The sequence below is a fragment of the Rhinatrema bivittatum genome, chromosome 1, assembly GCF_901001135.1.
Source record: "Rhinatrema bivittatum chromosome 1, aRhiBiv1.1, whole genome shotgun sequence".
Taxonomy (NCBI): domain Eukaryota; kingdom Metazoa; phylum Chordata; class Amphibia; order Gymnophiona; family Rhinatrematidae; genus Rhinatrema; species Rhinatrema bivittatum.
Genome location: NC_042615.1, coordinates 573,189,353 through 573,202,625, shown reverse-complemented (window position 1 = coordinate 573,202,625; position 13,273 = coordinate 573,189,353). Strand labels below are relative to the sequence as shown.

Here is a 13,273-nt window from a genome sequence, read left to right as displayed (position 1 = left end):
CATAGACTGGAATTTTAAATCATGTGCGCATTTATACATGCATGATTTAAAATACACCTATCCCGCATATGTGTGCTCCTAATTTTAAGCGGTTATTCGAGCAAACATATTTTCCTGTTGATAGCAGGGCTGAATTAGCCATGCTGTCATGGGATCTGTCAATCAGGCCCGGGAGGCGGAGCTTGTCAAAGCAGAGAACAGAGCTTTGCTCTCTGCGGCTGCGTGTGTGTTCCCGCGCAGGAAAGTAACGGTATCTCCTCGTCTGTTTTTTCCGCAAGCGGGATCGCACACGGAGCTGAACTCTCCTCAGTTTTAAAAACAGAAATAAAAAAAAAAAAAGTCAAAACCAGGGTTCAAACCCTGTAGCTGTGGAAAAAGAATGTCGGTCACGGACGGACATGACCGCTGTTATAAATGTCTCGGACCAAGTCATAATCGAGACAACTGTGAGTATTGCTCTAAGATGTCACCCAAAGCATTAAAACAAAGGGCCTACAGGCTGCAGGAACTTTTTGCCTCACGAGATCCGTCGGAGGCTCATTCATCGCCTGACCCGATCACTTCATCGGCTCCACCAAAAAGGAAAACTTTAAAGTTGGATCCTAAGTCCTCCACTATAGGAGGAAAAGGAAAGGAAAAAAGACAAAGGCCAGTGGGTTCTCGAAAATCCCCAGTGCCTACAGAGCCGCAACATACCTCATCGGAGGTGGAATCCTCAGCGCCGAAGACTTCTGCGCCTATGACGCTGTCTGCGCAGAATAACATATCGGCGCCGAGAAAGGAGTCTGCACGCAGCTTACAGCTTCCGGCGCGCATGGCGCAGAAGAAACACATGGCGCCGGAGAACCCTGCACGTACGGCGCCAGAGAACCCTGCGCGTATGACGCCAGAGAACCCTGCGCGTACGGCGCCGGAAAACACTGCGCGTTCGGCGCCAAAGAAACTTGCGCGTATAGCGCCGACTACAATGAAACCTATGCGCACGGCGCCAAACACTTCGGCGCCGATGACCCATGTGCGCGCCGCATCAAAAAGATATGCGCACACATCTACTACTGCACATGAATCTACTTCCGCGCACAGATATACAAGTGTGCATAAGTCTACAGTCGCGCATACGCGCATATCTGCACATAATTCCACATATGCGCGTAAGCATAAAACTGCGCATAAATCTAAATCAACGCATAGATCAAAATCTGCGCATGGAACGAGCTTGAAGCGGAAACGGTACCCTTCACACAGCTCTTCTCCAGAGACTGGAGCCACGGATACTGATACATCATCTGATGAATATCATGAGTATTCAAGTCACTCCCACCGTAATAAATTACCAAAGAGGAGTGCTACATGGGAGATAAGTCCTTCTACTTTTATATCACCTCGTAAAGCTCATACCTGCTCAAAGAGGAAAATAGTACAAATTTCTTCCTCGCTCACTTCTTCAGATTCAGAATATTCAAGGAATAGTTCAATCAATAAACTACAAGGAGATAGAGAAGTTCCTACAACTTCACCTCAACCAGTTATCACTCAACAACCAGACAGTCGTATGATAATGCCTTCTCATACAAGAGAAGCTTTTTACCAACTATCTCAATCTTTAGCAGGCTTTTACGAGACGCTTCAATCATCATTTCAAATGACTAATACTGCTGATGGAAATGCTACACAACATAGAGTACAAACCACTGAACAGCAGTTGACAAACCCACCGACATCTCCCATGTTAGACCAACCAACCTCACCAACTCATAACCAGGAGACATCTTTAGATTCTCCTTCAATACAAACATCCCCTTCATCATCGGTGGGATGTCTCTCAGACCTGCAGGACCACATACAGGAACCATATTCCCCTCCTGAAGACCTAACATACCCAAAATTCATGGAAAAAATGGGTACCATTCTACACCTAGAAGTCCAAAAAGAGACAGACCCTAGGGCAGAAACCCTTGGTCTTCTAAAGATTTTTGATACTCAAGGGAACCAACATCTCTTCCACCACAAGATATCCTGCATTCAGTCTTACAAAAATCCTGGGAGGCCCCGTATACAATAGCAGCTGTTTCCAGGAAAACAGACATAAAATTTTGTATGAAGAAAGCGTCACTATACACTCTACCACAACTGCCTCATGCATCACTTGTAGTAGAGTCGGCAATGCAAAGATTCAAAAAGACAAAGTTGCAATTTTCCACCAGTAAAAGACAACAAATATTTAGATGAGTTTGGCAGGAAAATATTCCATAACTCGATGTTAACTGCAAGAATTATGCAACATCAGTTCTACATGGTGCAATACCTCTATGAATGCATGCAAGCTATGAAAGGTACTCATTCCTCAATGGCAGAACAGATACCTCAGCCTCTTCATGACATGGAGGAATGTTCTCGACACCTCTTGAGATCAATCTACGAAGCACAGGAAACATCATCCAGGGCATCTGCAACAGCCATCGCAGCCCGCAGACTAGCATGGTTACGTTCCAGTTCGATACGTGAAGACTTGCACGAAAAACTAACAAATCTCCCATGTACAGGAGATAACCTGTTCGGAGAGAAATTCCAGGAAGCAGTAAGTAAATTAAAGGACGAAGCTCTAGCAGTGCAATCGCTAGCATCACATCCTATTTATTCGACTACACGTTGCTATGTGGGGTCTACCCGTAGGCAATCCTATGCCAGAAGACCCTATAGATCTTATCAATCTTTTCGTACGCAGCCATACACTGCCTACCAACGTCCTGCTCCACAAAACAATACCTCAAATCAATGAAGAGGTAAACCACATAACCAGAGGCAACAGACACAACAGCCGACGACTGCAGCAAAACCAACGTCATCTTTTTAGTTACTCAGTCGCCACCACAACATCAAGCTCCTCCAGGCAGAATTCGTGCTTGCATGAATGTCTGGGAAACAATAACATCAGATCAATGGGTGCTGGAGATAGTAAGTCAAGGCTACCAACTCCAATTTGTAACAAAACCCATCTTGCCTCATCTTTCCACACTCAAGATCTACAATTCCCATCCACAACTGGGGGAGGAAATTGCTTCACTTCGCAAACAACAAGCAATTCGACAAATCCATCCACATCCCAATTTAGCAGCATTTTATTCCCCGTACTTCCTCATTCCAAAGAAGTCTGGGGGCCTTCGCCCAATACTAGACCTAAGGGAGTTGAACAAATTTCTCATCAAGGAGAAATTCAAGATGGTATCGAAGTCAATTCTTCCTCTCATTCAAACCAACGATTGGATGTTCTCCATCGATCTGAAGGATGCTTACACGCACATTCCAATCCATCCTTCATCGTGGCACTTCCTGTGCTTTCGATACAGACATCAACACTACCAGTACAAAGTTCTTCCCTTTGGACTTTCGGCGGCACCCAGAGTTTTCACCAAATGCATGATAGTGGTGGTGGCTCATCTCAGGAAACAAGGTATAACCATCTTTCCATATCTGGACGATTGGCTCATAATTGCCTCAACTCCGAACATCTTACAGGATCACCTCAATCGGGTGATACATTGCTTGCAAGAACTAGGGTTGGTGATAAATTTTCAGAAATCACATCTACAACCAACACAGCAGTTACAGTTCATAGGCGCATGCCTGGACACTACGCACAACAGAGCATACCTCCCAGACGACAGAATATCACATTTCCGTCAACTTCTGCACACCTTGAAACATACTCAGAGACCGTCAGCAAGACAAGTCCTGGTAATTCTGGGCCACATGGCAGCGGCGAATTTCATGGTTCCCAACACCAGGCTACACATGAGATGCCTACAATGGGGTCTAAAACGACAATGGAAACAGCATTCACAACCATTGACGCAGAAGGTATTGCTAACCGCAGAAATGAAAAAAGATATAGTATGGTGGCTCCTAGACTCCACCTTGTCCAAGGGAGCGTTGTTCAGCCCCCCTCCTCACAATGCAGTCCTAACCACAGATGTGTCTCGCAAGGGATGGGGGGCTCACCTCGAGATTTACGAAACCCAAGGGTTATGGACATTCTCAGAACAAAATTTACAAATAAATCTATTGGAACTCAGAGCGATTTGCAACGCATTGCAAGTCTTCCAAGACCACCTGAAGGGACGCAGGGTCATGATCTACACGGACAACCAAGTAGCGATGTTTTACATCAACAAACAAGGAGGGTCCGGTTCATGGTCCCTCTGCAAGGAGACCCTGACAATCTTCGAACACGCTCACAAGAATTGTATACATCTACAGGCAACTTACCTTCCGGGAGTTGCAAACACAAGAGCGGACAGACTAAGCCGCATCTTTCATCCCCACGAATGGACACTCAATACAGAAGTAGTCCAGAACATATTTCTACAGTGGGGGACACCTTCCATAGATCTCTTTGCAACAGAGATCAATTCTCAAGTTCCCAAATTCTGCTCGATAAGACCAAGCCAATTCAAGATTGCTCAAGATGCCTTCCTCATTCCGTGGACGACAGGCCTTCTCTATGCCTTTCCTCCCATACCTCTCATAACAAGAACAATTCAGAAGTGCATAGCGGACAAAGCTCAACTGATACTCATAGCCCCGGCATGGCCGAGGCAACCATGGTACAGTTTCCTACTTCGACTATCCATCAAGGATCCAATTCTATTACCGAATCGTCAAGATCTTCTCAGCCAAGATCAAGGAACACTACTACACCTAGCTACATTCATCTCTACACTTGACAGCTTGGAGATTGAAAGGCTCCTTCTAACAGAACAAGGAGTTTCCACTTCAGCACAATTCATTTTGTTACAATCAAGGAAACTCTCCACCAGGAAAAATTATAGCTATAAATGGAAACGCTACTCGGCCTGGTGCACTTCCAACGGTGTACCACCATTGGACTGCTCCCCGGAATTGCTCATTGATTACCTTCATACACTATATGTAGCTGGTCTAGCAACATCATCCATCAGAGTTCAGCTCAGCGCCATAGGCGCCTATCATAGACCAATCAATGACATTCCTATATCCAATCACCCATTACTGACTCGTTTCATAAAGGGTTTAACACACATTCGTCCTCCGGTATCCAAACCTCCAGTTACATGGAACCTCAACATAGTTTTGGAACAGGTCATGTTTTCTCCATTTGAACCTATGGACTCAGCACACATTAAATACCTCACTTGGAAGGTGGTATTCCTGGTTGCGGTAACATCAGCACGAAGAGTTAGTGAGGTACAAGCTTTGGTCCATTATCCTCCATACTTACAATTTCATCAACAGAAGGTAGTTCTACGAACTCATCCATCCTTCCTACCGAAAGTAATTACCCCATTCCATCTCAATCAGACAATGGAATTACCAATATTTTTCCCTAAACCTCATGCAAACGATAGGGAAAAGCTACTGCACACACTGGATTGTAAGAGAGCTTTAACACACTACAAACAAAGGACGAACTCGGATTCCCGTGTTTCTCAACTCTTTGTTTCCTACGACCCGAAGGCACCTGGACTGCCAGTGGCTAAACGCACCATCTCCAGTTGGATAGCACAGTGCATCAAATTCTGCTACGACAAACAGAATCTACATTTACAGTCTACTCCTAAAGCTCACCAAGTCAGAGCAGTAGCAACATCCTTAGCACACCTGAAGAATGTGCAACCCATAGACATCTGCAAGGCAGCTACATGGTCATCACTGCATACCTTCACATCTCATTACTGCCTTGACCAACAAGCAGCCACGGATGCGAAGATAGGACAAGCAATACTGCAATCTCTATCCTCCTGTCCTCGGTGACTGCCACACTGTCACAAATCATGTCCAACCATATATGTCACAAATGACGTGATCGGGAGCTTTGGACTCCCATGACAGCATGGCTAATTCAGCCCTGCTATCGACGGGAAAAAGCAAGTTTGCTTACCGTAAACGATGTTTCCGTAGATAGCAGGATGAATTGGCCATGCTGACCCACCCTCCTCCCTGGCAGTCACCAAGTCTTTGACTACACTACAGCTTTATTACAGACTGAGGAGATACCGTTACTTTCCTGCGCGGGAACACATGCGCAGCCGCAGAGAGCAAAGCTCTGTTCTCTGCTTTGACAAGCTCCGCCTCCCGGGCCTGATTGACAGATCCCATGACAGCATGGCTAATTCATCCTGCTATCTACGGAAACATCGTTTACGGTAAGCAAACTTGCTTTTTGCGCATCTTCCTTAGGACTTTGTCGGCTTTAACATGTGCAGGGAAGCAGATTTTAAAACACATTTGCTGAAAGGACATTCCCATTTTTACCCATTAGTCCACCAGTTTGCCCAGTCCAATTTGAGGTATTCCAGACCCCTCTAATTCTTCAGCCTGCACTCCCCCCAGTTGACCCAGACCCCTCTCCCAGTCAATTTATGACTAAACAGAGATTTATGAAAACTTACACCATTACAAGAACAGAAGTAAACATACGCAGCTAACAGACCACTGCGTGCTGCAGGCGCAGGTTTTAAAATATGGATTTATGCGCAGAACTGTTGACTCCGCTCTGGAACACCCATGCCCTGCTCTAAATCTGCCCCTTTTCCATCCCCTTTATCTTTAGCTTGACCACGCGTATATATGATTGTAATTTGCAGCTATTAAAATACGCATTGCTTACGTGTGGCCCAGATATTTGCGTATATGGGCCTTTTAGAGCGCGCATCACTTTTAAAATTCAACCCTATGAATATCCTAAAAACCAGATTGGCTAGATGGTACCTGAGCACTAAGTTGAGAACCTAGTGCAAGCACACCTATGCTAACCTCTCTACGTAGTTGGAACTCCACATCAAAACCTGCCCCGTGAGCCAAACCTGAAGATCTCTGCTTGTTAGCACACAGATCTATCCCTGCTGTAGCAGCTTAAAGACTAGAATCTGAAGTGTTAAGTTGGCAAATTTAGGCCTGGATTTAGCAAAATGCACTAAATACTGCATGCAATAGAAAAAGGGATGTATTTTATGGTAACAGGCAGTTTATTGCAATTTGTGCTAATACCTATGTAAAGATCTAAGTTACCACAAATTGTGATAATGTTTTTGTACTTTAAAATGAGTGTGATGAGAGAGAGAGAGAGAGAGAAAGAAAGAGAGAGAGAGAGAAAGCACCTAGCCTTAATGCCCCAAAACTAGATAGGTATTTATATCTCTATGGGAGGCTCACCTAGTAACTCGAGGTGAGGTTTAGGTATTAGTGTAGGGGGTTAGGGGCCACTTGGACATCAAGCTAGGTTGAGAGAACACTGCACAAATCTCATCTTCGGGTGAGTTTTCTTACTCCGAGGGTCATCAAATCTTCACAAGAGACCACTGTTCTGTTCGTACGTCTCACTTTGAATGTTAAAGTGGCCCCTAACCCCTACACTAATACCTCTCTCTCTCTCTCTCTCTCTCATCACAAAATGCAATAAAGCTATCACACAGCTTAACACTACTGAAAAAGGTGTAGTTAAAGCCATACAAAATGGTAAACCCAGCCCACTCTTCCTCTTTTTCAGATTTGCATCGCACCATACAATATGGTGCTATCGCATGCGTTAAGGGCACCTTTCGCATGCGATAAGCCCTTAACGCATGCGAAAACACCTTATAGCATTTTAATAAATGACCCTTTTAGTTTCTGAAGTTTGCTTCCGTGAAACCAGGACAATTTATTCAAATAATATGCATGATTTTAGGCCCATTTCTAGTAATTAATATCTATGCATCTTAACGGACTAAATCAATTGCTTGCAGCTTTAAGAAAACAGACAGTTGAAAACAAAGCAATAAAATACAATTAAGTTGCTTAGAATTTTAGATAGCAATAGACATTTTCAAATAAATAAAGTATTGACAATTATAGAACATTAACTTACTTTTCCAAAGAGCTTTTCTCCATTCTTTCTTTTTCTTTCTTCCTTCGTTCTTTGTACTTCTTGGCCCGGATTTCCCACAGCCCTCTTATGAGAGAAAAATCAAATACTATCACATCACGGGCCATTGAGCTGATATTTAAGATTTCCCTGAAAGTACAGCATTAAGATGTGATTAATGATTCTAAAGAAGGAAAAACCACCATTAATTAAGTTAATTTCCGTAGAAATTGCAGCAAAACAAACAGTAGGATGAAAAGCATTCGTTTCTTCAGTAATTGCTGTTACACTGGCAACAGAGAAAAGACCACACCATGGTCGGTCAATAGATACAGCTTTTTATTTTCAACGGTCAGGAGAGACCAAATGGGCTTCTGTACTCTCAAATGACACTCTCTCTCATACATGAACACTTGGTAAAAGAATAAACTCTTTTATTTAATGTACACTTAGTGTGAATTCTCTTTATGCCAGGTGAATTACATTTCATTTGAAAAATGTTAAAGCATTTGGGAATTGCTGGAAATCATTATTATGGTACTGCAATAAAGAAGCTTGAAAGGAAGCAATAGGTTTAGACCTGTCCTGCTGAGCTGCTACTGAATCTTGCGTGTTCCGTGCTCCATAATTTTGCTGATGCAGCATAGCTGGATACAAAGGTTAGCTAGTGTGTAGTTAAAAAAAATAAATAAACAAGCAAAGCAATTGCATACTGGAATAGCAAGATGCCTCTTTTCAATTGTTTCAAATTCTCATTTTGCCAACAATCACAACAGCCTTTAAGTTATTTTGGAATCAATTAACCAAAACTATTTTTCACACTGTAGGGCAAATTGCAGGAAATATCTGGGTTTTACCAATAGCAACTATCAAAAAAAGGAGATATTCACAAAATATTTGACACAGAGAAAAAAAAAGATACTCATCATCTGAAAAAGGTGTTTGGAGCATGTAGGAGGAGGCAATGTAGATGCTCCTTATTTTTTTTACCCATCAGTTTCTTCCACTCCTTTGGGCCTCCAACTTAGAATGAGGGCTGGGATCTCCAGCTATGAATATATATGCACAAATACCTACTTTAGTCCAGTCACTGCAGTGAAAGTCCTTGGCCAGGGGTTCTTTCTGCAATCAGGGGGACCTCATATCTGGCCACTCAATGTCACCATTGCACAATGACTATTACTCCCCACCCAGGGCTCTGCAGCATCCCCAGCCATGGCCAACCTGGGGAGCCCAAGACATCTGCTGGGAATTAAATCCAAGTCCTTTCACATGGCTGCCCCATAGATGTTCTTTTAATGCCTTCCACTATGCTCGCAGACATGTCCATAAGCAACTTCTCAATCAAATGCACATGCACCTTTATTCACCTTTGAGAGCGTTCAGATATGAAATTATTTGTTCCTGCTCTAGGCAGCCTTAGTACTTCCTATAGGATTGATTATGACTTTGTTTCCACTTTTTTTTTTTTATAATAGTAAAGATAGCTGGAATGTACCCTCTTATTCTATCAGATGACACATCTACAAAATTTTGAACAACCTTCCTCTATTTACAGTCAGACTTTTCCTGTGCAAAAACTGCTTTTAAAGGGCTTGTGTCACTTTTCCCACCACAGATGGTAACACTCACCTTTTAAAAATGCCATGGAATTATCCTTAGGCCTACAAGATTGATTCACCAAAGTATATATGCATCATTTTATTTGCCTTTTGGCTTGCTTCTGCATCAAGCCTGAATAAACTCTGGGCCAGAGCACTAATGCAGCCATGTAGCTCAGATCCTTATCAATGAGAATGATTATAATGCTCTAAGATGCTGTTCTAGCTTTGGGAAAACTATAAATTTGTCTCCTATCAAACCTTTAACCAAAGATATCACCTTTCCTAAACATTTTTTGAAAAGATCTATTTTTCTTCACTTTCTAAAAATTCCCATGTGCTGTTTTTTGGGATAGCAGTATTAGACTTGTAAAAGTGATTTTGGCTTCCCTAACTACAATATCCAAATACCCAATCAAATTATCTCTTTTTTGCTAATGAAGGCTAACCATTCTTTTCATTCACACCTTTATTCCCTCTGTCTCTGTCACATTCATTCAGTCACAAGTCACATATTAAAACTTGCATTTTAGAAACATTTACATGGATACAAATCTTTTATGACATATTCATTCTCCATCGACTCAAACAGTATAATCCCATAGGGACTATGTAGCCACATCAATTTCAAACATATGCGATGTTATCATAGAGTGCATCTTGCTTATCAAATATGAATCAGACACTCCAATCTTTGTACAACCTGATGGTATTCACTCCAGAATTCTAAAGGAACTCAAGTATGAAATTGCAGACTGTCTGACCTGATACTGGTAATTTGTAACCTATTGTTCAAATCTGCCACTGTACATGAAGTCTGGAGAACAGCTTTTTAAAAAGTACTCCAGGAGTCATCCTGGTAACTGCAGCTCACTGAGCTTGACGTTGGTGCTGGGTAAAAAAGGTGTATGCTATTGTTAAGAACAGAATTACTGGGCATGAGGCTAAACATGGATTCATAGGAAAGAGCCAGCATGAATTTAGCCAAAGGATGCCATGCCCTATTCATCTATTAGAATTCTTTGAAATGCAGATGTAGATAAGAGCCAGCCAGTTGATACAAGTGAATCTGGATTTTCAAAAGGCATTTGATAAAGACTAATTAGGAAATTCAAAAGTCATGAGATAGGAATAAATATCCTATCGTGGATTGATAACTTGTTAAAAGAAAAGAAACAAAGAGTAGGACTAAATGGCTAATTTTTCCAATAGAATGAAGGGACCGCAGCAGTCTGTTCCCTTGGTACCATCAAACATGACACATTGAAGGCCTTGAAAGTTTAAAGTTGAGCACAGCTAAAGTTACACTGTCTTTTCAGTCTTTAAGAGTTTGTTATGAAAATTTGCATAACTGAATTCAGATCTCCCAGATGTAGATGTGATGCAGCCCACCAAACTCACACAGTTAAACAGAGAATGTTGGTGGGCAGCAGAAGAGGGTAAACTCAAACTGATAGGGGAAAGGAAGGAGGAGAGGCAGAAGGAGAATGTATGCTGGTAGGGGAAGGGGTGAAGCAGAGGGAAGATGCTAATGTTTGAGAGTAGCTACATTTTTCCCACTCAGGGGCCGCTGCAATAAAGTGCTGCTAGCCTAGCGCACAGGTTTACACACAGTTGGACACATGTTTTGGACACGTTAGACTAACACCCAATGCAATAAGGAGATTAGGGCATCCAAAACTCGTGCCCAAACAAATGCATAGCCAATAGCGCCCATCACATATAAATTCCATGTAGATGAGGCTATTAGCTATTACCTCCCAATGCTGAAAATTGCTGGGCACCTAACTCACACTTTTTAATGCGGCAAATTTAACTCCAGCCCTGGAGTCAATCTGCAAGTCAAGGGCTCATGAAAAATCAAACAATATGGTCCTCTGTGGTTCATCCTACTTAGTATTATTGTGACACAAAGTTACTGCTTGCAGTGTTGAAAAATAAATGTATATTGGCTTGATTTAAAACAAAATTCTCCTAGATGCACAATTCAGGTGCCCCTAGCAAGGGGCACTTAGCTATGGGCATCTTCAGCAACCACAGCAAAATTGTCCAGAAGAAGCAGGATAAAAACAGACGCTCGTATTGAGCATCCATTGCAATTGTGAGCGACTGATGCATTTGAGTGCTAGGGATGCACAATTCTCCCCTAGCGCATCCTTTTTTTCACAGCCCCTCATTTAAATACTTCATCAGCTGCCCAGGAGATGTGGCTACGTGAACGTTAGGAAAATGAGCGCTCAATGCGAGCGTCCGTTTTCAACTCGTGTCTTATTGCATTGGCCGGCTCCTCAGAGTCCCAGCTACCACCAACGCTGACAAGGAAAAGTAGCAGTGATCCAGAGCAGAGTACCTACAAAAAAAATCTGAAAATGGAGTGCAATTGGAGAAAAAATTTCCCATGCAGCTCAAGGAAAGATAAGAAAAAAAAATGTCAAGCTACTTAGGGTTTCTGCGGAAAAGCTGTGGTAAAGTTAATCACAATACTATCAGTGTTGGGCCAGTTTTGTAGGTGTCCTATCCAGTTACAGGGCAATATTCAGAAAATTTGTCAATGAAAAGGCATATAAGCAAACTACTTAAAACAGGATACTCCAAGCTTTGAATATTATATGAACTGAAACCTTTACTAACAATGCATGACATAGATTACTGCAACTCCCAATTACTAGGCCTACCCTCTGGACTCATAAAACCTTTACAACTACTACAAAATGCCTCAGCCAGACTGCTACTAGGGACAAGGAAATTTGACCTTGTCACCCCCTCGCTGATAGCACTGCACTGGCTTCCTGTACAATACAGAATTCACTATATTGACTTTAATTTGTAATATCATCGTCAACATTAACCCATGCCTATTAGGAGTGACTCTTCAACCATACACACCATACAGAGAGCCCTAACATCACAAGAGAAAGGACTTTTAAAAATGCCTACAACATGGAGCACACACAATGCAAATAAGAGACTGCATGTTTTCCATAGCGGGCCCCAAGCTATAGAACTCTCCCAGACTCAATACGTCTGACAACAGAAAGAAAGAGTTTCAAATGGGAACTGAAATCATGGCTCTTTAGTAGGGAAGTGAATCATGCTTCTGACGATTGAAAATATCGTACGATATTTTCAAAATCGTCAGAAATTGTTTGTGGGGGTTCTCTTATCGTTTTGGGGGAGGGCGGGAAAAACGGCACACAAAAATAACCCCTAAACCACCCCGACCCTTTAAAACTAATCCCAATGGCACGGTTACCCTGTCACATGGTAAGGTCAAAGGACCATCGGCGCCATTTTTATTAGTGGCAGCCGACGGCCCGAGAGCTATTTAAAGGGCCAAGCATGGGAAACCGGATCTGGATGCGAAGTGATGACATCACTTAGTCTCACGATAAATAGTGAGGCCCTGTCCCCAGGACCTTGCCTTGGCAATCGGGTTGACACCGTGGTGTAGTAAGCTTGCCTAACTCTGTGTTCCAATGTCTCCTTGTTCCAGCGTCTCCTTGTTCCAGCATCTCCCTGCTCCAGCGTCTCTGTGTGTTCCTGTATCCATACTCAGGTAGTACCTCCTTGGACTGATCTCTGGTACTGACCTCGGCCTGTCTGACTATTCTCTTCATCAGCTGCCTTGACTACTCTCTTCGTCGCTTGCCTTGACGCTCAGACTGACCTTGGAATTTGACCCCTGCTTTGGCTGACCACTTCTGGACTGATACTCTGGCTCTGACCCTTGCGCTTCACTCAGACACTCTCTTCTGGCCTACTGAGGCTACCGGACCAACCTGCTTGGAAT

At 42.9% G+C, this 13,273-nt stretch overlaps 1 protein-coding gene across 3 annotated transcripts in view; it reads right to left on the bottom strand.

Annotated features, from left to right (window-relative positions):
• The window catches only part of LRRC2 (leucine rich repeat containing 2), a 285,275-nt gene that overhangs the window by 257,230 nt on the left and 14,772 nt on the right, over positions 1 to 13,273 (bottom strand). For 2 of the 3 annotated variants that reach the window (XM_029617985.1, XM_029618005.1), the window contains exon 2: positions 7,886 to 8,032. The exons of the other annotated variant lie outside the window; for it this stretch is intronic. In XM_029617985.1, coding sequence (XP_029473845.1) covers positions 7,886 to 8,010 — 125 coding nt within the window. In that variant the 5' untranslated portion in view covers positions 8,011 to 8,032. The remainder of the gene's footprint in view (positions 1 to 7,885; positions 8,033 to 13,273) is intronic. 3 annotated transcript variants of the gene reach the window in all.